The 27,090-nt window shown below is 36.5% G+C and overlaps 5 protein-coding genes across 6 annotated transcripts in view; 1 reads left to right on the top strand and 4 right to left on the bottom strand.

Annotated features, from left to right (window-relative positions):
* Positions 1 to 2,015, bottom strand: part of septin15 (septin 15) — a 36,174-nt gene extending 34,159 nt beyond the window's left edge. For both annotated transcript variants that reach the window (XM_067437072.1, XM_067437073.1), the window contains exon 1: positions 1,731 to 2,015. In XM_067437072.1, coding sequence (XP_067293173.1) covers positions 1,731 to 1,769 — 39 coding nt within the window. In that variant the 5' untranslated portion in view covers positions 1,770 to 2,015. The remainder of the gene's footprint in view (positions 1 to 1,730) is intronic.
* Positions 2,016 to 2,921: 906 nt separating this feature from the next.
* LOC137065025 (C-C motif chemokine 22-like) lies at positions 2,922 to 6,424 on the bottom strand. Its single transcript, XM_067436593.1, has 4 exons — positions 6,212 to 6,424; positions 5,914 to 6,037; positions 3,051 to 3,136; positions 2,922 to 2,935 (listed from the first exon to the last, which is right to left on the bottom strand). Exons 1-4 carry the CDS (start codon positions 6,279 to 6,281, stop codon positions 2,922 to 2,924), a joined length of 294 nt encoding a protein of 97 aa, XP_067292694.1. The 5' UTR covers positions 6,282 to 6,424.
* Positions 6,425 to 13,652: 7,228 nt separating this feature from the next.
* Positions 13,653 to 14,234, top strand: LOC137065024 (uncharacterized). Its single transcript, XM_067436592.1, has one exon. It carries the CDS (start codon positions 13,653 to 13,655, stop codon positions 14,232 to 14,234), a length of 582 nt encoding a protein of 193 aa, XP_067292693.1.
* A 1,199-nt stretch (positions 14,235 to 15,433) lies between these two features.
* LOC137065094 (monocyte chemotactic protein 1B-like) lies at positions 15,434 to 16,179 on the bottom strand. Its single transcript, XM_067436659.1, has 3 exons — positions 16,017 to 16,179; positions 15,697 to 15,820; positions 15,434 to 15,586 (listed from the first exon to the last, which is right to left on the bottom strand). Exons 1-3 carry the CDS (start codon positions 16,078 to 16,080, stop codon positions 15,490 to 15,492), a joined length of 285 nt encoding a protein of 94 aa, XP_067292760.1. The 5' UTR covers positions 16,081 to 16,179; the 3' UTR covers positions 15,434 to 15,489.
* A 1,872-nt stretch (positions 16,180 to 18,051) lies between these two features.
* On the bottom strand, positions 18,052 to 27,014 carry LOC137065023 (salivary glue protein Sgs-3-like). The gene is made up of 6 exons (XM_067436591.1): positions 25,670 to 27,014; positions 25,411 to 25,534; positions 24,925 to 25,299; positions 20,200 to 20,264; positions 18,630 to 18,753; positions 18,052 to 18,467 (listed from the first exon to the last, which is right to left on the bottom strand). The coding sequence occupies exons 1-6, from the start codon at positions 25,731 to 25,733 to the stop codon at positions 18,371 to 18,373; spliced, it is 849 nt and encodes a 282-aa protein (XP_067292692.1). The 5' UTR covers positions 25,734 to 27,014; the 3' UTR covers positions 18,052 to 18,370.
* Positions 27,015 to 27,090: the final 76 nt, after the last annotated feature.

Here is a 27,090-nt window from a genome sequence, read left to right as displayed (position 1 = left end):
TGTAGGTGGGAAAAGAGTGTGGGTGTTCAAAAGCGTGCTATTCAGAATAATAGGTTGAACATTTGTGCAATTCATGAATCCTTTGAAGGATGTATAACAGCTGACATGAGGACCTTAACTATAGTGGAGCCAAAAAGCACTTGGAGCATTAAAATGTGTAACCGTCAAAGCATTAGATAAAATGCTTCCCTTTTCCAGGCACTTATTTTTACCCAAATAGCCCCATGTTGATTTTAAGTATGAAGTCAGTTTCCTTCAAGTTCACACAGACGGGATTGTGATATATGCTCGGTGACAGTTTTTGGCTGCTCTTCTCTCTCTAACCCTATTGAAATGCATCTCCACTCACTGCACTCAGCAAGAGAGCTGGGCATCACGCTTAGAGCCTGCCATTCTCATTTGCTTCCCCAAACAACTATTAACAGCAATTTACTCTAAAAACATATTTTTATGCATCTAGTGTTATTACATGTGTATGGTCGGACCTGACACAACAGCAATAAGGCCTGAAATAAAATGTATGTTCACTTTTAAAATGACAGACCCACTTTATGTTAGGTGGCCTTAACTACTATGTAGTAACATTTTAATTAATAATTTAATACAATACACTTATTGTGTACATATAGATGTTTCTACAATGTACTTACATTTAAAAAAATACCTGCATGTAATTACATTCATAAATAATTTCTGTACATTTATACTTACACTGTTGACACTTCCCTTACACCTAACCCTTTCCTTAAACTTACCCATACCCTTCCCTGCATCCCACCTCAATCTCAGCAAGTGTTTTGCAATACGATATGAACATTGTTACTTTTTCCCCCCCACATAAGTACATAGTAGTTAAGACCACTAAAATTGGGACCAGATATTGTACCATGTACTTAAAATGTAGATTCTGAAAAGTTTGTTTCTTAATTCTTGCATGGTTTGGCTGAAAGTACAGTGCTTTACTACATGAGATGAAGTGCATGTGGCATCATTTATTAATAATTATATAATCATCAATAATACACAAGAACCAGTGAGCTTTTGATCCCAAAACCCCAGATTATGGTAAGCTATATCAACATTTAGTTATATTGTAGCATCTGTTTTTTTTGTTTTTGTTTTTTACATGAATAGTACTTTTGTTAATTAATTAAAAGTAATCTAATAGGGACTATAATTGTTTTAATAAACTAGTACTGAACATAATATTATTATTCATTTACCTTATTAAATATTTGCCAAATTGCAAATATTTGCCATTGAACTCTATGGGGATATGTGTTTCAGATATCAGCGATTAACTGCTAACTAGTATTATAACTGTAACTAATTGCATTTTTATTAGTACTATTAATAGTCGACACCTTAACTACAAATCACCAGAGATTTTGCGATGTCACTCATAACAAAGAAATAGTCACTATTTATATAGTGATAAACAGCAAATGAATAGTTGTTTGTAATGATAGAGTACTAGTTACTAATTGAATATGTACTCTGAATAACATAACATTGAAAAATGTGCGAAATAATTGTATCAAAAATAGATGCTAGTTAGTTTTAAGCAATAAATGTGAATGCGGCTTGCCATAACAGACAGATGATTAGGGGACAGTAACATTAGGAATCAGTTCGCCCACCGCCATGCAAATCCATGAATCAATGAGCCAGCTGTGCTTAAAATGTATTTTCTGGACAGATTTAGATAAATGCATGAATAATGTACTCACTGCAACGCTGGAAACAGCTGAGTCGGGTCTCTCGATCATCGTCCTGTGACAACACCCACTCTGAATCCCAATAGATCAGGCATAAAAGATGAGTCGACTCAGAAAGGGCCGAGTGCAGAAGCGATGATGAACCCTCACGCCTGATTCTGATGTGGACTAAATTAACGGATATTTATGGGAGGTAAACGTGCACAGGACCAAAACAAGCATGCGAGCATCGGCCGGGGAAAAATGTTACAATGCTGCGAGCATGAAAGGCGATTGTCCTCCTCCTAGAGAAATCAACCTCTATTGGTCAGCGACTGGCCACTTGTAGTGATGTCATACAAATCCGCCCACTCTCGCATTTCATTGGCTCACTGGATTTGTTACAATGGATTGTGGTATTTGTAGTGGCAGGCACGTGGACGGAGGAACAGTGAAAAAGATGCTATATCTGACGTTGCCTCGGCAGATGCATACGCAACATTTCAAAACAAAATAAATTAATAATTAAATAAGCAAATAATATATATATATATATATATATATATATATATATATATATATATATATATATATATATATATATATATATATATATATATATATATATATATATATATATATATATATATAATATGTCGAGCATCGAGATCACAGACAGGAAAAGAAAAAAAGGAAAATACTTTTTAATTAGGCTATCAACAGATTTGGGAGAGTACGCTGCAAGCGGTTTCTGATCTGTAACGCGTGCCCTCTAGTGTAATTTTTTCATACTCCAGTAGTTGTGGTGTGTACTAATTAATACTAACCTATTATTGCCTTTAAAAAAATATTTTAAAATGTTTGATAAACTTTTGTTCATAAAAATAACCCTTTAGTTTTTTAAGGAAAACTAAAATATTTACATGATGCATTTTAAGAAGTTTGCTTGATGAAACACTGGCATCAGTGGGAGGAAATAAATCCAATACTTTTTTAATCAAAATATTTTTAAATTAAAATATTTGAGGTAAATATTAGTTACACTTCTACTTGAAATAATATAATAAAAGTGTTGTTTTCCCTAAATTAGGTAAAGTAGACATACATAATAAAATGTAGTGTAACTGACAATAAAACAAACAAAATATTAAATTATATAAATAATTAATTATTATATAAATAATTTAAAATTTGTATTAATAATAATAATAATAATAATACAGCTTATATAAGGTTTACTTTAGATCAGTAAGGTAACAGATAATGAGCTCAACACGAGAATAGCAGTCATTACAATAATAACACTGTGAGATATTAAAATACAATAGTTGCATTTTGATGAATCTGAAGCACTTTTCTTGTCTATGTGGTTTATGTACAGCTGGGCCCACTTATTATCAGGTTTCACACAGTGATGTTTCTTATGAATTGTTACAAAACTTCAGCAGATGAAAGACGAAACCATGAAAACAACTTGAATGTGAGTAAATACTTAATGTTAGCAATATACATCTAAACCATAGATCTAAACCTATGGAGAGGAAATTCACACAATGTGTCTGAGGGGACAACTGCTGCTTGTCCGGTAAGAAGACTCCAGCGCTCTCAGAGGTATTCTGAAACTGATTTCTTCAGAGCAGCACTTTCTGTTTGCGGACTGACTTCCTAGAGGACCTGAAAAAGTGAAGGGTTCATTATAGCAAAATATGATTCGGCATGTTTTTAGACATACATGCGGTTTTGCTGATATAAAGAAGGGTTATCCAATATGTCAGAAAGAGATAAAGAACTTAAAACTGTTTCAGAATGTTTAAATGAAAATTGTTTTCTGGACAATGCAACCATAATGGGGGTATAAAGGTTGAGGTTTGGGTTTTGCATCTTCCTTTGGCAGGATGGGAGGAAGTGTTGCTGGGGTGGTTTTGGAGGGGTGATGCGTTGAGTGAGATATGCTGGGTATGGTGCAGTGAAGGTGGGTCAGTGAGGGAGGGCAAGGGCATGACTGTGGTGGTGAGGGTTGTTGTCACACCATCTCTCTTAAAGGGGAACTATGTAGTATTTTTGCAGTAAAATATCCAAAAACCACTAGGCCAGTGTTATATATTTTGTTCAGTTGAGTACCTACAATATCCCAGATGTTTCCAACTATTTGTAAATTGTGAGAAAATTTCTATTTTAACTAAGGGCAGGGACGTTGCAGCATTGCATTTGAGAGAGTCGCCTGTCAATTGCGTCATATCTGCGCTACCCTCGGTTTCGGCTTTTATTTGGCAGGAGCGCTTTACTCTTAGCAGTGTGAACAAGGGAACGCACGGAGTAAAGTCATAACATCGTTTTAAACACACTTAAATGTATCCAATATGATAAACAGAGCTCCATTACCTCAAAAATCATAACCGGAAGAGCGGATCTGTGCAGGCGCCCGGCAAATGAGTCCCGTCCCGTCATAATAAAAGTCCCGGTATTCGCGAGGCGGGTATTTGTTTAACAATCGCTCCAGCAGCTTTGCTCAGGTCCACAACACTCGGTCCTGCTCTGCTTTAGACTACAGTAACGTTAATAACCGCATGCATGAACGTGATTTCTGCCCGAGTCCTATTTTTCACCGGCTGTGATGAGAAGACCACATCTCCCAAGATGCTGCGCTCACACTTTGCGTCATCAAACTACGCATTTGTTTTGCATAGGCGCCCTCCAGTAGACAAAAGCTGCATAGTGCACCTTTAATGAGATAGAAAAAAAAATGTTTAGTAAAAATTTGAGAGTGGTTCAGAAGTATAAACAGCATAATTGTGGCTACATATGTTGCATTTTCAGTGGTGAAGCTCATTCTCTTAATATTTTTATGTGGTTTCACACAAAACTGGCTTTTGGGGGTCGTGACCCTGAGGTAAAAAAAAAAGTTCACATTTGAGCACAATCCTGTAGTTCGGCAACTGAGAGATTTTCCGATTTACAATAATCAAATTCAAGACAGTGCTTCAGAAAATAAAGCGTGAAATGCTTCTCTGAACCAGTCACACAATCTTTTCTGAGTAGAATCAGCGACTTGCCTCTCAACCCTCTTCCTCTAAAAGGTGCTAAAAATGTATACGAGCTGCTCAGTGCATTTTACACAATATCCTTTTTCTACTAGGCACATTAAAGTCCCAGTGAACAGGAAGTAGCAAGTGAGGTTTTTTTTTCAGTGCTATGATGTGAAACGGATTATTGAATATAGGGCAAGGTTTTACTTCAGCGCCCCTTTCTCTCCATCTCGCGCTCATAGCAGACAAACGGTTGGAGGGTTAGTTCACCCAAAAAATGAAAATTACTCTCCCTCATGTCGTTGGACACACGTAAGACCTTCGTTCATCTTCGGAACACAAATGAAGATTTTTTTGTTGAAAGCTGATGGCTGAGAAAGGCTTCAGATAGGTCTGGTAATGTTTGTGTGCCCTCTAGTGAAATATTCAAATAGTTGTAATTTATAATTCATAATAATATATTCATAATAATTATATTTGTTTTTATTGCCTTTAGAAAATGAAAGTTCAAATTTTTGATAACCTTTTGTTCATAAAATAGCGAAATGTAAAATTAAATGAATTGTTTGTATTGTATATATATATATATATATATATATATATATATATATATATATATATATATATATAGGATGACCTTTTGAAATTAAATTAAGGAAGACCGTTTGAAATTAAATTACATGTTTTTTATTTGAAATAAAAGTTAACTGACATAATCGAATAAAACATTCACATATAAAAGTAAGTAAATAGTAAATGCAATAAATAAAATGGTAAATACAACATTTGACAACTTCTATATGCAATAATTTCTGTATAAATATTAGTCATTAATAACGCTCAACACATTTGAATCAACACATTCAAATAATATACAATGAAATAATAACACTGAAATGTTTCAATACAATATTCCAGGTTGATTTAGAAATTTTACTTATGTAATATATAGAAATATGTCTGTGTAGATGTAGAAATTTTCATTTTGGTGAATCTGAAGCATTTTTCTTGTTTATGTGGTTCATGTACACCTGGGCCAACTTATTATCATGTTTCACACATAATTCTTTCCTTTTTGTTACAAACCTATGGCAGATGAGAGACGAAAACATTAAAACAACATGAATGTGAGTAAATAGTAAATGTTAGCAATATAGGTGTACATCTAAACTTATGGGGAGGATACTCACACAATGTGTCTGAGGGGACAACTGCTGCTTGTCCAGTAATAAGACTCCAGCGCTCTCCGAGGTATTTTGAAACTGATTTCTTTAGAGCAGCACTTACTGTTTGCAGCCTCACTTGCCAGAGGACCTGAAAATGTGAATGATTCACTTGTAAAACACGTTTTTAAACAATATATGTTTTTAAAATACATTTTTTTCAAAGAAATAACTAAACTGTTTAAGTTTCCTCTTGAAAAATTTTATTCTGCAGCCTGAAACGCTTAACATAATAAGAAAAAAGATGTCAGAAGCAGACACTCACCAGCTGAGGTAAGTTGCATGGCACAGCACAGCATCAGAAACAGTAATGAAATCTTCAAGATGGTCATCATTCTCCAGGTATAATCAACCACACAAGAGTATGCTGTGAGAGTATATGGTGAACTGCCAGCACTCCGTTATATAGAGACGGTGAAGGAGTTTTTGTGTTGAAAGAAATCCCCTATATGCTGATTCTCTGGACCAGTAATGCAGCCTTTTCTGAGTATGACAGTCTCTTTACTTCCTCTTTACTTGAAGGTGTTGCTATATGTGCTATAAAGACATAGCTAATGCAGCCACGTAAATACCCTATTTCAATTCAAATGACCTCCATCAGGCTCCTTAAATCAATGCAGTTGCGCTTCTGAGCTATACCATGTAATAATAAAAGTTTTTTAATAATGTTCAACTGGACTTGTTGGAGAGAAATATAATTAATTTACAGCTAAATCCATATCCATTGTGTTTCACGGAAACAAAATACAGATAGCAAAGATAAACAATACATACCCCTGTCTCCTTTATGGTTTATAATACTGACTGCATCACTCAAATTATTCATATTCAGAATCATTTAAGTTATTCTTTTGATTGAGGACTTCTAATAATTATTCCTTTTTATGAATCTTATTAATGTCTTCTTAATTCACTGATAGCTATATTGCCAAAAGTGGGACACCCCTTCAAATCATTGAATTCAGGTGTTCCAGTCACTTCCATGGCCAAATGTGTATAAAATCAAGCACCTAGGCATGCAGACGTTTCTACAAACATTTGTGAAACAATGGGTCGCTCTCAGGAGCTCAGTGAATTAAAGCGGTACCGTGATAGGTTGCCACCTGTGCAATAAATCCATTCATGAAATTTCCTCACTTCTAAATATTTCACATTCAAGTAGGTGGTAATAATAACAAAGTGGAAGCAATTGGGAACAACAGCAACTCAGCCACGAAGTGGTAGGCCACGTATAATCAAAGAGCTGTACACTTATGCAGAAGTCGCGAAATTTCAATAGCATAGCTACAGACCTCCAAACTTCATGTGGCCTTCAGATTAGCTCAAGAATAGTGTGTAGAGAACTTCATGGAATGGAGCATAGAGCAGTAGAGATTTGTTCTCTGTAGTGACCAATCACGCTTCTCTGTCTGGCAATCCGATAGATGATTCTGGGAGAACAGTACTTTCCTGACTTCATTGTGCCACATGTAATGTTTGGTGGAGGGGGGATTATGGTGTGTGTTTGTTTAGTTTTGTAGAGGTAGAGGCCCTTAGTTTCAGTGAAAGTAACTCATAATGCTTCAGCATACCAAGACATTTTGGACAATTTCATGCTCTCTACTTTGTGGGAACGACCCCTTGAGTCCTGAGCTCAACCCGATAGAACACCTTTGGGATGAATTAGAGCGAAGACTGCAAGCCAGGCCTTCTCGTCCAACATCAGTGCCTGACCTCACACATGTGCTTCTAAAAGAATTGTCAAATTCCCATGAACACAGTCCTAAACCTCGTGGAAAGCCTTCCCATAAGAGTTGAAACTGTTAGCTACAAAGGGTGGGACTACTCTGTATTAAACCTTACGGATTAAGAATGGGATGTTATTAAAGTTCATGTGCTGAAAGGCAGGCATTTTGCCTTTTTGGCTCAAAAAGGCGTTTCGGCCCATGTCTTTTATAATAAAGGCAATATAGTGTATGTATTTATTTAATCATCATTAAATATAAACTTTACATGTTATTGATTTCTTTAATCATTTATATATTTTCTACTATATGCTCTATATTTTTGATTAGTTTCTAAATTTAAGAAATTTGGTGTGTGTCAAGTTTCCCAAAGTCTTTTTTTCAACTCTGCCCAAACTTGCAAATGGCACTCAAACTTTGAAGGATGCAAGAGGACAACTCATCGACTCAACTCTATTTTCTTCTGTTTGCAGTTCCCATCAAGGTTGATAACCTTTAAAAAAGACTGACCAAACAAACCATTAATATAAAGATATTATGTAAACAAACATTTAGCATGTTCACCATCAAATTAATTAATCAATTCAATCAAATACTTTAACTCAAAGAAATTATAATATTGACCTTAAAGAACACAATTCAAATAATGGTTCAACACAAATCATTTAAAGCTAGCATCAATCAGTATTACATCACATTCCATCAAACAAGTGAAAACACAAAAACATTTTAAATAATCATACTTGAAGTGGTCTACAATGTCCATACCAGTGTCGTCTTCAAGCTTGAATTTGAGCTTTGGGTTTCAGTTCTTTGTTTCAGTCACTCTCTTTTTTACTTTAAGATCGAGAGGGTGTATTTTCTCTTTAGAATTGATTATGTGATGTACATTTGTGTGTACATTTGTCTCAAAGGTGACAAATATTTTTGTACTGAAACCATCTATTTTTGTATACCTTTGCCATTTGACTGTATGACATCATGGATAAGTCTGTTTTCTTATCAGACCAAAACACAAGTTTTCCTGAATATATATTATTTGCTATTATTTTGTTATTCAATTCTGCTGCTTCTCTTTTACCTCTCCTTTCATTCTGCAAATATCTTACTTCTTTTGGATTCTTCTTCCTCTATACTATCTATGAGATACAATACTTTGGATTTTATTATAAACTATTGAATACGATTGATATTATTTCTGTTGTGTTAATTTTCATGTTTAATACATTTGTTGTCTTTATAATTTGACATGTTTTCTTGAAGATGAACCCTCATGCCTGATTCTGATTTTGGACTAAATGAATAGATATTCATTAGACTGGGTAAACCCAGCCTGATCTGCCAGCGATTCGATTTCACCCTGCAGCTCTGGAAACCTGTACATTTTTCTATCCTGCTTCTGTTACAAATCTGCAGGGACCAATCACAAACCGGCTTATCCTCCTGGCCCGCTATTGGCGGGTTTAACACGATGATGAATAGAGAAGCGACAGATCATTGGTCTGATTGGTTGAAGGACTATCCAATTGCATACAGAGTCATTTTTTTTTTTTTTTTTTTTTTCTTTCTTTTTTTTTTGTACATTAACCATTTATTTTGCACATATCACTGTTGCTACAGAGGTAAAAAGTTTTGTGGCACAGGTTACTCAATTGAAGCACAAAAATAAATGCATCGGTTACCATCTCTGAAAACAACCACAAGCTTAACCAGCTCAGAGTCATTTGAACTATGCCTGTTTATCACGCCTCGTTTGCTGTAGAAAATACAGAGCAGACTCCCCAGACCAATGTTCATACTTAAAATTTTTACTTGGTCTAGTGAAAGCCAGACAAGATATTTATGGGAGGTAAACTTTAAAAAGTAATTTATTGTCTACAAAAAACTATAAAAATGCAAGCTTCAAATTTGTGTAAACACAGAGAAAAATACAGGTTTTAATAATATGCCGCTCTAATTTTTTTATTCATGTCTGCAAGTTGAAATTAGCTAAAAAAAAAACAAAAAAAACTTGCTCAGTGCATGTCTAGAGGTGCATTTTTCAAGTTATTTTAAGAATATTATCTATCTATCTATCTATCTATCTATCTATCTATCTATCTATCTATCTATCTATCTATCTATCTATCTATCTATCTATCTATCTATCTATCTATCTATCTATCTATCTATCTATCTATCTATCTATCTATCTATCTATCAGAATGGGAAAGAAAGGTGATTTAAGCAATTTTGAGCGTGGCATTGTCGTTGGTGCCAGACGGGCCGATCTTAGTATTTCACAATCTGCTCAGTTACTGGGATTTTTACGCACAACCATTTCTAGGGTTTACAAAGAATGGTATGAAAAGGGAAAACATCCAGTATGCAGCAGTTCTGTGGGCGAAAATGCCTTGTTAATGCTAGCGGTCAGAGGAGAATGGGCCGACTGATTCAAGCTGATAGAAGAGCAACTTTGACTGAAATAACCACTCATTACAACCGGGGTATGCAGAAAAGAATTTGTGAAGCCACAACACGCACAACCTTGAGGCGTATGGGATACAACAGAAGAAGACCCCACCGGGTACCACTCATCTCCACTACAAAAAGGAAAAAGAGGTTATTTTATTTTTTTAGAATATTATCTATCTATCTATCTATCTATCTATCTATCTATCTATCTATCTATCTATCTATCTATCTATCTATCTATCTATCTATCTATCTATCTATCTATCTATCTATCTATCTATCTATCTATCTAAATAAATAAAAGTTAATTAGTTTGAACTTATTTGTTTAATTTGAGTTGACTCAAACAATTATTTATTTTGAGCATTAGGGTTTATAGTGAGCGTGTGCATATTTCAAAACATCTGAAGACATAGTAGCTTTGTGTGAGGAACAGAATGAAACTCATTATTCATTAGAAATATTGCCTTGACATTCTTATTTATTTATAGCCATGATCCCCATTGACCTGAACATTGACATTCTGTCATTCATTTTTAAGGCAAATATTCTGAGAAAACATTTCAGACTGTCATGGAGAGGGTAACTTTCTCATGAGATATAGGTAATCCTAATATTTATTCAAGTAAATGCACTTCTGATGATCAACATATAATGGTTTCCATTCCTCTTCTTCTTTCTACTTCTTTTTTCTTTTCTTCTCAGCTTTATAAGAAAGGGCCAAATCCATGTGTTCTTCAAACTGCCTAACTCAACATTCAGAGGGGCAAATATTCTGAGAAAGAGTGGATGTCCATCTGGCATTCATGCGTATTCAAAATGCTTTTCATTAGTTTTGTTTTAGACTTTCCCCTATTGCTTCATCTTTTATACGGAGCACCTAAAGGGACATTGTGAAGTAAAAAATATGAGATGTTGAGGTTTTGGTTTAGCAAGCAAAATGAGTTTCTTAGGGGAAAGCAAAACATTGGCAAGTGAACACATTTTTCTTCTCATCTCATATTTTTCCACCGTCCCTTCAAGGACTCTGTACTGTTCTAGTCTAATAACTAGACCATTAACTGTGAAAATAATTTCAATGGAAAAACAAACATTTGACACTGGCAGACGGTGTTTACATGCTGAGAAGGAAGTAGGTATTTCTTGTGAATGGAATACTTGGTGTTGCATCATGTGGTTTTAAAAATCACCTCCTCAGCATTTTCTTGCGTTCATGTACACTGACCTAAAGTATTATTAGGAACACCTGTTAAATTTCTCATTAATGCAATTATCTAATCAACCAATCACATGGCAGTTGCTTCAATGCATTTAGGGGTGTGGTCCTGGTCAAGACAATCTCCTGAACTCCAAACTGAATTTCAGAATGGGAAAGAAAGGTGATTTAAGCAATTTTGAGCGTGGCATTGTCGTTGGTGCCAGACGGGCCGATCTTAGTATTTCACAATCTGCTCAGTTACTGGGATTTTTATGCACAACCATTTCTAGGGTTTACAAAGAATGGTATGAAAAGGGAAAACATCCAGTATGCAGCAGTTCTGTGGGCGAAAATGCCTTGTTAATGCTAGCGGTCAGAGGAGAATGGGCCGACTGATTCAAGCTGATAGAAGAGCAACTTTGACTGAAATAACCACTCATTACAACCGGGGTATGCAGAAAAGAATTTGTGAAGCCACAACACGCACAACCTTGAGGCGTATGGGATACAACAGAAGAAGACCCCACCGGGTACCACTCATCTCCACTACAAATAGGAAAAAGAGGCTACAATTTGCACGAGCTCACCAAAATTGGACAGTTGAAGACTGGAAAAATGTTGCCTGATCTGATGAGTCTCAAAATCTGTTGAGACATTCAGATGGTAGAGTCAGAATTTGGCGTAAACAGAATGAGAACATGGATCCATCATGCCTTGTTATCATTGTGCAGGCTGCTGGTGGTGGTGTAATGGTGTGGGGGATGTTTTCTTGGCACACTTTAGACCCCTTAGTGTCAATTGGGCATCGTTTAAATGCCACTGCCTACCTGAACATTGCTTCTGACCATGTCCATCCCTTTATGACCACCATGTACCCTTCCTCTGATGGTTACTTTCAGCAGGATAATGGACAACAGCAGCTTGAATCATTTCGCAGTGTGCACTGCGTAGAATGTCACAAAGCTTGAATCATTTCAAATTGGTTTTTTGAACATGACAATGAGTTCACTGTACTAAAATAGCCCTCACCAGATCTCAACCCAATAGAGCATCTTTGGGATGTGGTGGAACGGGAGCTTCGTGCCCTGGATGTGCATCCCACAAATCTCCATCAACTGCAAGATGCTATCCTATCAATATGGGCCAACATTTCTAAAGAATGCTTTTAGCACCTTGTAGAAGCAATGCTATGTTGAATTAAGGCAGTTCTGAAGGCGAAAGGGGGTCACACACAGTATTATATGGTGTTCCTAATAATCCTTAAGGTGAGTGTATGTCACTGCTTTGTATTGCATCACAATTGCAGCTCTTTATTGTAGTGCGCTGTAGTATCTTAAGCCGGGTGCACACTGGGATTTTGGCCTCGATTTGGCCGTCTGAGACAAATTTAGCAAATCCTAAAAGATTCCTCTGATCCTAGGCTAAAATCTGACGTCTTTGGCCGTTAGTTTGACATGTTCACCGGCAGCCGATTAATGAGCGCTGCGATCAAATTTTACCTCAGACGAAATTCTGGCAGTGTCAGAAGATTTGGCACATAATTCTGCAGTGTGACTTCTCCTACGACGACAGTCAAATATCTCCGTTTTTGAAGACAAACTATGACCAAAACGAGAGCTAGAGATTTTTTTGTAGCCAGCTTTTCAGTCCCGCGAGTAATGCAGCTCACTGTCACCGAACGCGTCATTCATTGATGATATAAAACTCCAGACGAGTTTTCTTGTGCTTGTCTGTTTTTAGCGTGCCTTCACTATCGTTCAGTCTGACATTAATGTCAACTGAGATCTTACAGTGTGACATGGCTTACATCGGGGATCATGTTCGTACAGTCTGACAAGGGACATTCGCAAAGGATTTTGAAAAATCGCAGAGTGTGCAGGACCCATTAGACTGCAACACACTGAATATTTTGCTCAAAATCGTCCTTGCTAGTCTCAAATTAAGGGTGATTTTGAAGCACTTAGCATGAAGATTGATTGCATGGGGTTGCTTTGGGGCATTTACTCCATTTTCAATTAAGTATGGCAAACCTCTTATGTGTTTTGGCCATTCATTTTCATGACAAAGTTGTTTTGGGAAGCCTGAAAATGCAAACTTTTGAAAATGGGTTTCAAAGTTTTTGAAAACAATTAAAATGTCTCGGTACAAAAACGTGAATTTGTGAAAACGGAGATGTCATGCACATGCCTATTACATGTTTAGTCTATACTGTAGGCGCTTTGTGTTTCTTTACAAAGTGACATCGCCATCCACTGGATTGTTTCAGGGATCTGTGTTAATAGCCATCGTTTTGACAACGTTGTCATCTCTATGAAGAACATTTTTTAAAAATGCAAAGTGCCGGTGTCCCTGTGCCGTTGGTCACAGTGCCGGTGGTCCCTGTGCCTGTGGTCCCAGTTCCAGTGGATCGTGTTCCGGTGGTCCTAGTTCCGGTGGTCCCTGTGCCAGTGGACTGTGTTCCGGTGGTCCCTGTGCCGGTGGATCGTGTGCCGGTGGATTGTGTTCCGGTGGCCCCAGTTCCAGGGGATCCAGTTCTGGTCGTCCCAGTTCCGGTAGATCATGTGCTGGTAGTCCCTGTGCCGGTGAATCGTGTTCCGGTAGACTTTGTTCCAGGAGATCCAGTGCCGGTGGTTCCAGTGCCGGTGAATCATGTTCCGGTAGACTCCGTTCCAGGAGATCCAGTGCCGGTGGTTCCAGTGCCGGTGGTCTGCTTTCTACTTGGTCTGTCCCTCCTGTCCCGTCCCGCCCTGGTCCGTCCCTCCCGTCCCACCTTGGGCCGTCCCTCCCATGCCTCCCTGTTCTGTCCCTCCCGTCCTGCCATGGTCCAATGGTCCGTCCCTCCCGTGCCTCCCTGTTCTGTCCCTCCCGTCCCTAGTGGAGCGTCTGGTAGCCGTTCTTTAAGGACGGGGTAGTGTCACATGCCTGTCCTGTCTTGTGTGCACATGTGTGTTTTATGTTGAGCATGTGCTCCTGTCATTGTCTGATCCCTCCCCCTTGTTATCTGATTATTGGTTTAATTTGCCCCACCTGTGTTCCCTGATTCCCTGCTTGATTTGTTCCCTTTATAAGCTCCTTGTGTTTGTCAGTCTTTGGGTACGTCTGAATCAGCTCCCTATAGTTCAGTTGTCAGGGCACTGATCAGGGAGTCAGCTCATTGACTTATGTCCTGATCAGTGCCCTGACTAGTGAACTAGGGAGCAGATTGAGACGCAGGGTTTTTCGGATCATTGTATTGTCTGGTTCCCTGTGATGTCTTTTGGCTTGTTAAGTTTTGTATTTTGTTATTCTGATTATGTGTTTTTTTCCCCTCGTGGGTTTTGTTTTGAGTTTATGTGTATTTTTATAATAAATCTTCCTTTTTTTTTGCATGTGAGTCCTCGCACCATTTTCCTTTGTGTTCCTGACCATGACAGAACTAAATAAAAGAGATAATAATGAGGTGCACAACTGAATGGAATTATTAACTAAGGCAGAGAGTGCGGAAAACCATGTCCAACTGAGTTTAACTGCATAAACCTTCACTTTAAAATGTTATTTTTATTTTAACTAAAACAATTAATCTTTTCCAACTTGAAGAGGAAAGGAGGAGAGTCTCTCTCTGGAAATGTCTGAAGATCCATCCAGAAATTCACATGGGATAATTTTAGGAATTCACAGACTCAGAAGCTTCATGTAGACTAGGCTATAGTCCTATTATCTTTCTCACTGAAAGCCTATCAGACTAAACACTTTCACCCTCTAAATGGCAGTAAAGTCTAAAGAACAGAACCAGGAATGACACAGTAAATCTATTTACTGAAGATATTTCATTTTTTAAATTCTATTAATATCAAATATAGTATTTTACTTACAAGGGAAATGTGTTGTTAGATTTATTTTTAGATCAATTGTCAGTTTTAGACAATTCATGTTAGCTTGACTGAGATGGTTTTTAACATCTATGTAGATCCACCAGATATATATACATTTAAATAAAACTTTTATTGTCAAAATGTGTCCAATAGAGGGTAAAAAACAATACTGCATTAAAATGTAAATTATCCATTAATATTTTATTTAAATAACAATCAAATCACATAAATTATTCTGTAAAAATAGTTTCATGCACACATAAGCACAATATACAATATGAAATGTACAGTTCAAATAGAAACAGTGTAGCTTGTTTTAGACTCTGGTTCTCTTGTCCACTTTAGCAACATGGCCTTTCACCCAGGTGGCCTCTGGATTTACACAGATCTCTCTCCCTGAATTCATCTGAAACCTGAGGGAGAAAAGGACGAAAACAAGATTTAGATCAAAGTGTTTTTAATGGAGTGTCTCATTCAGGTTCACTTTGCAGTTTGAAAATGAAATGTCTAAGATGACACTCACACAATGGCTCGTCTGGGACAGGAGGTGCTGGTCCAGTAGAAAGACTTCACCAGTTTCACAGGAACCTTCACAGTAGTTAACCCGCCACAGCACCTTGCATTTGCTGCATTAATTGCATCAGTAGCTGAAATATGAAGACAAATAAGCCAATCACATATCTTTTCCATGCCCATGAAAATAAAAATATGTTTTCAATTAGATCCTAATTTGATATATCTATATTTTAAAATCACTTAATGCAAAAAATTAAACTACACCTTCCATAAAAATATCTGAAAACAATCCATTTTATCTTAAATAAAAAACCAAAGTGTCCTCACCGCCTGAAGTCATCGGCAGAGAGCAGAAGAGAACCAGGACCAGCAGAAACATCAGGCTTCTCATTCTTCAAGATGTGTGTTCACAATGACAGAAAGAATCTGTGGAGCTTGAAGATCTCAGAGCTGATGTGTCCAGAATAAAGTCTGAGCTCCTTCTTATATACATAGTAGGAGAGCAATTCCTCATAAAGACATTCATGTAAATCCATTTCTGAGTATCAACAAAGATACGAGTTGTTTTTAGCTCTTCCTTCCCTTCATCCTTTCTCTGCTTTGATGCTCATGTAAGAAAAGTGGAAGGGACTTTTCTCACATTCATTGAAAATGTCCTTCTGGAGAACAACACACGGCTTCCTCTTTTCAGGTCTACTGTGCTCAGCATTAAATGGGTCATGACGTGAGAAATTATTTTTGCCTTGATTTTTTTGACACACTGTATTGCCAAAAGTATTTAACCTGGCTCAGTCCTCCATACTTCTGCTCAATTTTCATTTACCTTCAGTATGTTGTCTGGGCTTTAATCAAATTTGAACCAATCAGCGAACAGAGGGAGTGGCAGTAAAGAGTAAATGGCAGTAAAGTCTAAAGAACAGAACCAGGAATGACACAGTAAATCCATTTACTGAAGATATTTAATTTTTTTAAATTCTATTAATATCAAATATACTTTTTTTTGTTTTTAGATAAACTAGTCGGTTTTAGACAATTCATGTTAGCCTGACTGAGATACGTAATACACTTTGGTTCTTAACATCTATGTAGATTCACCAGATATATAGATATACATTTAAATAAAATGTTTATTTTCAAAACGTGTCCAATAGAGAGTAAAAACCAATACTGCACTAAAATTTAAACAATCAATTTATATTTTATTAAAATAACAATCTGTCAGGTATAAGGGAATGGAGGAACCAGATGCAGAGTGAACAAATAATTTATTGACAGGACAGCTCAACAAGGCACAAGAGGGTGGTGGAGGAGTGACAGTTCAAACAGCAGGGTCAATAGGGAACAATGACAGGACAGAGGAGGGTGGCTGCTGGAACCAGCTCCAGGATGCAGCAGGTCGAAGAACCACTGAGGACTGATCAGACCAGGCAGATGGTAGAGGTGAAGACAGGGCAGGACGCATTGAAGCAGAGATCCGCTACTAGCTGCTCACAGACTCAGAACCAGTCTAGCGGCAGGCAGAAGGTACCAGCAGGCAAGGAATCCCAGGGAGGAGGAAGGAACAAACACGTGGACAACACTCAAGATGAATAAAAGAAAACAAAACAAATTAAAACTGGCAAAACTAGAACACCAGTAAACAAAAGATAAACTAAAAATAACTGGAGCAAGAAAAGGGAAAAAACAAAAAAATAAGAGAATTCAAAATTAAGAAAGACACCTGACTAGACTAAAAATTCAGGAACAAAGAAACAACTGAAAATGAAGAAATACTAATCTAGAATAGTGATGTTAGGTTCTTGATCGAATCGTTCTTTGAGCCGGTTCTCAGCAAGTAACCGGTCGAGCCGGTTCACTAATCGAACTGAATCGAACTTTAGTTCCGTGTTGATGACGCAAAACCCGAAGTAGCGAGTTGACGACGCAAGTCTGAGGCACGTGGACAACTGGAAATATTATGATGACTACTGTTAACGAATAATATTTTATTAAAACATGCAAAAAGCATACATTTTACTGTAATTTATTATGCATGCAGATTATTGTGAAGCAAAATATTTAAGTCTATAAGACTGGTTTATTCTTTATAGCTACTTTAGACATGTAACATCCTGGATGTGCTCAGTTAATTAATTTATCCTTCGCGTCAGATTCGATTGAAAATTGGGCAACTAGAGTACACATTACCGGCACTGATCAACAAACGTGGATGTAACATGTAATGTGTACTGTATCACTAATCTAAAACTGACAGAAGGACTAAATAATAATAGGACTTGACAAGAACTGCAAGCTAACACTAAATATGTACTCAGACAAGCACACACAAGGAACCAGCCAAGACAAGAGGGAAAGTAGCACAATATAAAGGGATCAGCACATGAGGAACAGGTGAGCACAATTAGTGGAAGGTGGACTAGACCAGACTAAACTAGGAAGTGTGGTAACAGCAAACAAGGAGGCAGGAGAAGACGAACACAAAACAAACACAAAGAGAGACAAATGTGCTAAGACACAACACAAACATAGAAAAATAAAGACAGCACAGACACGGCTGCCAGGGCAGAACCCTGACAACAATCCAATCACATAAATTATTCTGTAAAAAAAAGTTTTATGCAGACATAAGCACAATATACAATATGAAATGTACAGTTCAAATAGAAACAGTGTAGCTTGTTTTAGACTCTTGTTCTCTTGTCCACTTTAGCAACATGGCCGTTCACCCAGGTGGCCTCTGGATCTACACAGTGCTCTCTCCCTGAATTCATCTGAAACCTGAGGGAGAAAAGGACAAAAACAAGATTTAGATCAAAGTGTAGAGACACTTAAATGGAGTGTCTCTTTAATTTAGATCAAAGTGTAAAGACACTTTAATGCAGTGTCTCATTCAGGTTCACTTTGCAGTTTAAAAAACGAAATGTCTAAGATGACACTCACACAATGGCTCGTCTGGGACAGGAGCTGCGGGTCCAGTAGAAAGACTTCACCAGTTTCACAGGAACCTTCACAGTAGTGAACTCTCCACAGCACATTGATTGTGCTGCATTAATTGTATCGGTAGCTGAAATATGAAGACAAATAAGCTCATCACAAATCTTTTCCATGCCTATGAAAATAAAAATATGTTTTCAATTAGATCCTACGGAAGCTTATTGCATTCACTTGAGGAAAAAAAATATTTTGTTCTGTTTTTCTGAATTAATGAGATCCCTCAAAATGCTGCCAAGAGCTCTATTTTAGCTGGATTGCAATGAAGTAGCTAAATATGTCCCGCCTTTCAAATTTAATCCGGTTTTATTTTACTTTGGGTTTGAGACATTGTCTTTAAGTTATATAAATGGTATTGTTTTTAGTGGGTCAACTTTGTGCAGACACCTCAAGACAGCAGAAAAGAACATTCTGATCTGCTTGACATTGCTATTGCACTCCATGGGGATCCAGTATTTTCAACAATTTCCTGATTGTCTTTTGTGTCACCACATAGCCAGCCTGAATGCATTACAGATGCATCATCTAATCACGATCACATAGTAATGCGTATCAATAGTACGAGTGTGAAATTTTGTCGAACGTATATAGTCTGGAATGTATATTGTGTGGAATGTATACTGAAATAATGCAAGTGCTATGCAGTCTTTTGCGTGCGTATGATACGCACTTTATGGCGTGCATATGACACACTCTTGGGTAGGTTGGGGGGGGGGGGGGCATAAAGTGCGTATCATAAGCACATGAAAAACCGTGTACCATATGCACGCCAAAACTCATTTTGCCGTATACATTACACAAGATTGCACACTTGTACTATTTATAGGCATTTTCATGAGATCGGGCTTGCAAAGCATAACCATATCGGTTAAACTGATCCTGGAGAAATCCTGGCAAATTCTTGAGGTGTCTGCACAAAATTGACACACTAAAAACAATACCATTATATTACATAAAGACAGCAGCAATGTTTCAAACCCAAAGTAAAATAAAACTGCATTAAACTTGAAAGGCGGGACATGTTAACTTCCATGCAATCCAGCTAAAAGTAGGATTTTGAGGGATCTCATTAATTAAGAAAAACTGAAGAAATATTTTCAAGAAAAAAATATCTCATAATTAAGTCATTAATTCAGAAAAACAGAGCAAAAACTTTTTATTCATTAAAAATGATCTCATAATTCAGAGATAATTAAGTCATTAATTCAGAAAAACAGAGCAAAAACTTTTTATTCAATAAAAATGATCTCATAATTCAGAGATGATTAAGTCATTAATTCAGAAAAACAGAGCAAAAAATCTTTTCATAAAAAAATCTCATAATTCTGAGATAATTAACTTGTTAATTCAGAAAAACAGAGATTTTTTTTCTCAAGTGAATGCAATAAGCTTCTGTAAGATCCTAAGTTGATATATCTATATTTTTAAATAACCCAATGCAACAGATGAAACTAAACCTGACATAAATCATCTGAAAACAATCCATTTTATCTTAAATAAAAAACCAAAGTGTCCACACCGCCTGAAGTCTTCGGCAGAGAGCAGAAGAGAACCACGACCAGCAGAAACATCAGGCTTCTCATTCTTCAAGATGTTTGTTCTCAATGACAGAAAGAATCTGTGTTGTCGTCAGATCTGATACTGCAGGTCCTGTTCAGGAGGCCGAGCAAACAGATGAAAATTTACCTAAGAGGAGAAAATGAAGAAGAAGGACACGTCTCCTCTGTAGCAGATCCTCTGATAGTATATTATTTACAACATCCAGTTCTCAAAAGCACAAATAAAATATTTAACAATCTTAATTTCTCAGTGTCTCTTTTTTACAAACTGTCCAATTTAGAATCATTAATATAAAAAAATATCACATTTCATCACTTGTATACCTCTATGTCATAAACAATTCACAAATATTCAATTAAATAAAGATTCCATGTTGATTTTATTTTAACTTTAATCATGTAGGCTTAAAGCTACACTGTGTGATATTTTCCCCCATCTAGCGGTGTAAAGGTATATGACAATCCAGTGAATATTCGTTTCTGTTCCTCTCCATTCCAATTTCGTTTTAACTCCTACGGTGGCCGATTTAGTCCAAGATTAACATGGCTTCCAGTTCGACCTCGTCAATGGCTGCATCCGAAACCTCTAAAATGCTGCCTTCGGAGGACACATTTCAAGGCAGGAAGGCATCAAGCCACGTCCAAATCTAATGTTTCCTCTACTTCCTGTCTCCTGAGATACCTTCCTCTGATCGATTTTTGAAGGCATCATTCATGTATCCTTCGCTGCCTTTGATATCCCACAATCCTGTGCTTTCAGTGACAGTTGAGCTGGGGAAAAAAGATGGCGTCCAAAAGTTGCGTTTGCGGGTCAGTTTGTGTGTAAATGTACTTTTTTACCAACATATTACATTTCTGATATAATTTCTAGCGAGAAATCACCTGGAGGGGTCAGAATTCTGCACAACAACATGATTGAGCTATTTACTGATTGGGAAACAAACGCACTTTAAAAACTGAACTCTGGCTATAATCGCAGTCACAGAGTTTCCGTTTTAAGAATCACTTAACCCTTAGGCTACATAACTTTAGTTTCAACAAATACATTATTTATTACCTAATACATCAATACTATTGAATGTATTGATCGCTGGAGCATCCCAAGAATATTTTTTGTCATTTTAGAAAACTTGAACAAAAGTTTAGACTTACCTCAAGGAATCGTCACAGATCCCGGATTATCTCACCAACGCCCCGGTTAGGTTTATATTAACAATCTATTGCAATAGTCAAAGTATCATTCTATTCGAAACAGTTTCTTTTTTAATGATCCGTATTTCACCTTTAGAGAAACTGAAGAAGCAGGAATCGCTTTTTTTTGTATTGTCCATTCAAAAGTCATTCAGTCAGCATTTCACATCTCCACAATCCTCTTAATTCTTTTAACTAAGGCATGAACAATTTACACATTATTTTTTCGAGCACAAGCGTAATAAAAGTTGTAATTTATGCAGGCCTATAGGCTACAGTAGGCCTATAACAGCTTGTGACACTGATAATATTAAATAAATATTATAATGCTAAAATATTTGTTAAATAATTGTATTTATATCACATTTATGTGTTGTAAAGTTGTAAATAGCAAGAACAAGGCTAATGAAAAATTATAACAAAAAGTTGATAGCCTAATATTATTTTTTTTGCGGGTGCAGTGAATTGTATTAAAACCACACAAAAATCCTAATAATCAAATGAAATCCTAATAATTATTAATGTTAATAATAATAATAATAATAATAATAATAATAATAATAATAATATAGCAGACTCACAACAATTAAAAAACATTCAAAAAAGTATTGTCCCTTTTATAATTAATATATTATAACAAATTAGATTAGTGATATTTTAATGTTATTTTCTGTCAAACTAAAATAAGAGTCTGGACATTTCTGACGATCAGTCCAGACATCTGCAGGATCCTTCAGGTCCACAAGACTGATGATGATCAGTCATTTTAAGATCACAGAATTCCAGTTTGTAATGAATGTAGCTATAGGGACACAGGCCATGCATTGCATTCATAAAAAAAATTTGAATTCTGTAATCTTCAAATGACTGAACAGCAGCAGTGCACTCAAATGTTATAGGCCTACATTTTTACATATCAGCCTAGCGTCCTTCAACCATCTTTCCCAATGAAAGCCTCAGACTGAAAACTTTCATCAGTAGGTGGCAGTAGAAGACTGCAGGACTAACAAGTGGACATTGCTCCTTACTTTTATTATATTCATATTTATATAGGCCTATGCCTTTGGTGGTTTGGTGTTTTATGTCACATTTAGACAATTCCCATTAATCTTAAAAATAAAAATAAAAATTGTAACAACACTAAAAAAAAGAAAGAAAGAAAGAAAGAAAGAAAGAAAGAAAGTCCACCACCAGATGTCAGCCAAGAACTCCTCCTTTTTTCATCTGAACATTTATTTGTTCTAGTGCCATTAAAATGTACAAACATTAAAGTGAAATGTAGTACAGCACATGACTCTGTATTGATTTTTTAATGTCTTTGCAATTAAAACAATATAAAATATGCATGTAATACATTACATATTAGAATAATACTATATTATATTTATATTCAACATTTTCTCAATTGCTAAAACACTTAAACCCATTGGCTGAACAAAGTTCTCAGTTGCCTGAACTCATTTTTGTGCAGTCTCTTGTCAATATCTTAAACCATTTCACATGGTAGAACACAATTTGCAGATCTCACTTAGACTTTTCATTCTCATTCTCAAAATACATTCTGAATCTGCTCTCTAATGCACGTCATTCATACTGGTAAACTCAAGTGGCAACAATCAAACACAAATAGAGAACAATTGTCATTGATTGAACACAACCACTCAAAATTGATTTAAAGTTTTTTTTACAATTGCTATGACAATTTTGTCAATACCCTTAACAAATTTCCTAAACTCTAGTTAGCACAACATCTGCCTGTGTATGCTATACTATTACAGTTTTTCTCAATTGCTAAAACACTAAAACCCATCGGCTGAACAAATTTCTTAGTTGCCTGAACTCATTCAGCTGATTCTGCAGTCTGTTGTCAATACCTTAAACTATTTCAAATGGTATAACATTATTTTCAGATCTCACCTAGTCTTTTCATCAAAACTCTAAACACATTCTCAAAACACATTCTGCTCTCTAATGCACATGCCATCTATACTGGTAAACTCAAGTGGCAACAATCAAACACAAATAGAGAACAATTGTCATTGATTGAACACAACCACTCAAAACTGATTTAACCTGTTTCAAATGATGAGACACAACCAATATAAACCAATATAACAGGAAGGAGAAAGTCTGAAAATGAATAGAAGAAACAATGTAAGAGGACGAGTGCGTATGCGAGGTGGGCGACGAGGAGGAGGGCAAAAAGAGAAAGAGGAGGAGGAGGAGGGCAAGAAAGAGGAGGAGGAAGAGGGGGAGGAGGAGGGCAAGAAAGAGGAAGAGGAAGACAAAGACTGGAAATATTTGATGACATTCGAGCAACAGTTCTTGTCAATGGACTGCCTACATTTTTGCAACACCCTAATTATGTAGCTCCAGGTACCTGCACTTTTGGGGTAAAATGTCCACCGGAGGCGCTAGTGGTAATATTTTTTTCTCTATTCCAGATGCACAACATGACACCATGTCTGATCTCACAGAATGAATATTTATAGCATAATTTTATATTTTGGAGTAACTAACTCCACTCCTACCCTAAACCTACCAACTCTCAACAATATAAAACACATAACAGTAACAGGCAAATAAATGTACAGTCACATGTATTTATTGCAAAAACTGTGATAGTTTTACGGAATCGGCAAAAATTCCATGATGGGTCCACGGAACGGAAGTGATGTCTATGTCAATGACAAGCAGCATCCGTGGTCCGCTCACGGATTCCCAACACACATTTCATTCTTTGAATTTGTAAAAGGAGACATGATTTTGTGAATATTTATAGCCTAATTTTATATTTTATTTTAACTAACTCCACTCATACCCTGAACCTACCCACTCTCAACAATATAAAACACATAACAGGCAAATAAATGTACAGTCACAGGTATTTATTTATTGCAAAAACTGACCAAAAACAGCACAAAAGTATTAACTCATGTACAATTCCAAATATTCTGAAGTTATATGATATCTTTATGTGAAGAACACTTGATCTTAATGTTTTAGTTGTTGAAATTCTGATCGTGCACCTTTGTGAACAGAACACACGCACTCATTCATATTTCTCATTCAAATGATACACACAACTCTTCAGAATGATCGGTCATGCTTTTTATGGGTGGGTGGGGCTAAAGTAAAGTTTAATCGGCGATCGATAAGTTTTATCAATTAAATTTATTATCAACTAACAGCGATTATTGATTAATCGTTAACATCCCTATATACACAATGAAGCTGACCTTATCGATGCAAAATTAATTTTAATAACAATGTGTTATATCAAATATAGTATAGTATGGTATTTACTAGATTTTGTATATTTATTTACTAGATTTTTTTGTATTACCCATCCACTTTTACTACTCAATAAAAAATAAAATGCCGTTTAGATAAAAAGATTGCTTTAAAAAACATCACAGACATTATAATGATTTATTTTTTATTAAAAAGCTCCAATCACATATCAGATATACAATATGAAATGCAGAGATCAAATAGGAACAGTAGAGTTTCTTGAGACTGTGGGGCTCTGAGTCTTTGCTGTAGTAGCGGTAGTTGCAGCAGAAGTTTTCGTTTTTGTTGTTGCAGCAGAAGTTGTCGTTTCTGTTGTTGGAGCAGAAGTTTTCGTTTCTGTTGTTGGAGCAGACGTTGTCGTTTTTGTTGTTGGAGCAGACGTTGTCGTTTTTGTTGTTGCAGCAGAAGTTTTCGTTTCTGTTGTTGGAGCAGAAGTTGTCGTTTTTGTTGTTGCAGCAGAAGTTGTTGTTTTTGTTGTTGATGTTGTTGTTCTCTTGTCCACTTTAGCAACGTGGCCGTTCACCCAGGTGGCCTCTGGATCTACACAGATCTCTCTCCCTGAATTCATCTGAAACCTGAGGGAGAAAAGGACAAAAACAAGATTTAGATCAAAGTTTTTTTTAATGGAGTGTCTCATTCAGGTTCATTTTGCAGTTTGAAAACGAAATGTCTAAGATGACACTCACACAATGGCTCGTCTGGCACAGGAGCTGGTGGTCCAGTAGAAAGACTTCACCAGTTTCACAGGAACCTTCACAGTAGTGAACACTCCACAGCAATTTGATTGTGCTGCATTAATTGCATCAGTAGCTGAAATATGAAGACAAATAAGCCCATCACAAATCTTTTCCATGGCCATTCAAAAAATAAGAATACAATTTCAATTAGATCCTATATCTAGGATCTTGCTATATCTATGTTTTTTAATTAAAAAAGTGTCCTCACCGCCTGAAGTCATCGGCAGAGAGCAGAAGAGAACCACGACCAGCAGAAACATCAGGCTTCTCATTCTTCAAGATGTTTGTTCTCAATGACAGAAAGAATCTGTGGAGCTTGAAGATCTCAGAGCTGATGTGTCCAGAATAACGCCTGAGCTCCTTCTTATATACATAGTAGAAGAGCAATTCCTCATAAAGACATTCATGTAAATCCATTTCTGAGTATCAACATTGTGAGACGCAAGTTGTTTTTAGCTCTTCCTTTTCTTCATCCTCTTTCTGCTTTGTCGCTCATGTAAGAAAGTGAAAGGGACTTTTTCTGTCAGATTCAATGAAAACGTGCTTCAGGAGAACAACACACGGCTTCCTCTTTTCAGGTCTACTGTGCTCAGCATTAAATGGGTCATGATGTAAGAAATTAAATTTGCCTTGATCTTTTGACATATTAGAGGTTTTTGTACCATTAAACATCCTGCAAGTTTCAGAACTGTAAATGTCCCCTATTATTAAAGAAAGGCATGTATTTAATCACTCTCCAGCAATGGCTCGTTTTGTGTGGGATCTGTAATGTCACATGGACAACAACTAATATTACGAATCATCAAACAATAAGCCCCGCCCACTGGCTTTCAGGCGCACAACGGCTAACATTCGCCTACACTGGATGTGTGTCACATCAAAAGCAAACAGAATCCATTATAATCACTGAGGCTCTCTACACTGAACACAGTACAGATGCACATTTAGTGCTTGAGTCTGTCCACAACAGGACAAATGGAAGAGTGAAAGAACGTTCATTTTGAAATGTCCATCAGTTTAAAACAGCTCATTTGACTATTCCAACGATACCCAGATGGTCTACTATTTCCGTTAGAATTCAAAGTGCAGATCCGTGCACAGACACTATTTGGCTAATGTTGCCCACAACCCATAGCAAGTTGGACAAGGATTCTATTAGAACTACAGATAAAAATGTTTAAAAAACTACAAAGATGAAGAATGTGCGAGTAAGATGGTTAAGTAGATGGTGCGTTCAAGTCCTCCTGGGATGTTCGTATTTACAAGACGAGAAGTCGTGTTTACGTCATCATGTGTGTTTAAGTCTCTTTGGTTAGAGCAAGATGGCGGTTTACCGTCTTTTAATACATTTCACGAAAATACTGCAAGGTTTGTTAACTCTGCTTATGGAAAATGAAGAACAAAGAATGCACATCAGGTAAGTTTTAATCTTTTACGTTTTTAATGAATCTATGACGCTACTGTAAATGGTATCGTTACACATTATGCTAATTGTTATATTACAATGCTAGCTTACTTTGTTGTAAATGACAAAGCCTGACAGTGTCACTGCTAAATACCCGTTATATTCAACTACAGACGTTGCATCCATTGATTCTGCCATATTTCTCATTGATACACCCCCAACTC

The sequence above is a fragment of the Pseudorasbora parva genome, chromosome 25, assembly GCF_024679245.1.
Source record: "Pseudorasbora parva isolate DD20220531a chromosome 25, ASM2467924v1, whole genome shotgun sequence".
NCBI classification, from domain to species: domain Eukaryota; kingdom Metazoa; phylum Chordata; class Actinopteri; order Cypriniformes; family Gobionidae; genus Pseudorasbora; species Pseudorasbora parva.
This window is presented reverse-complemented; position numbering and strand designations above follow the sequence as displayed.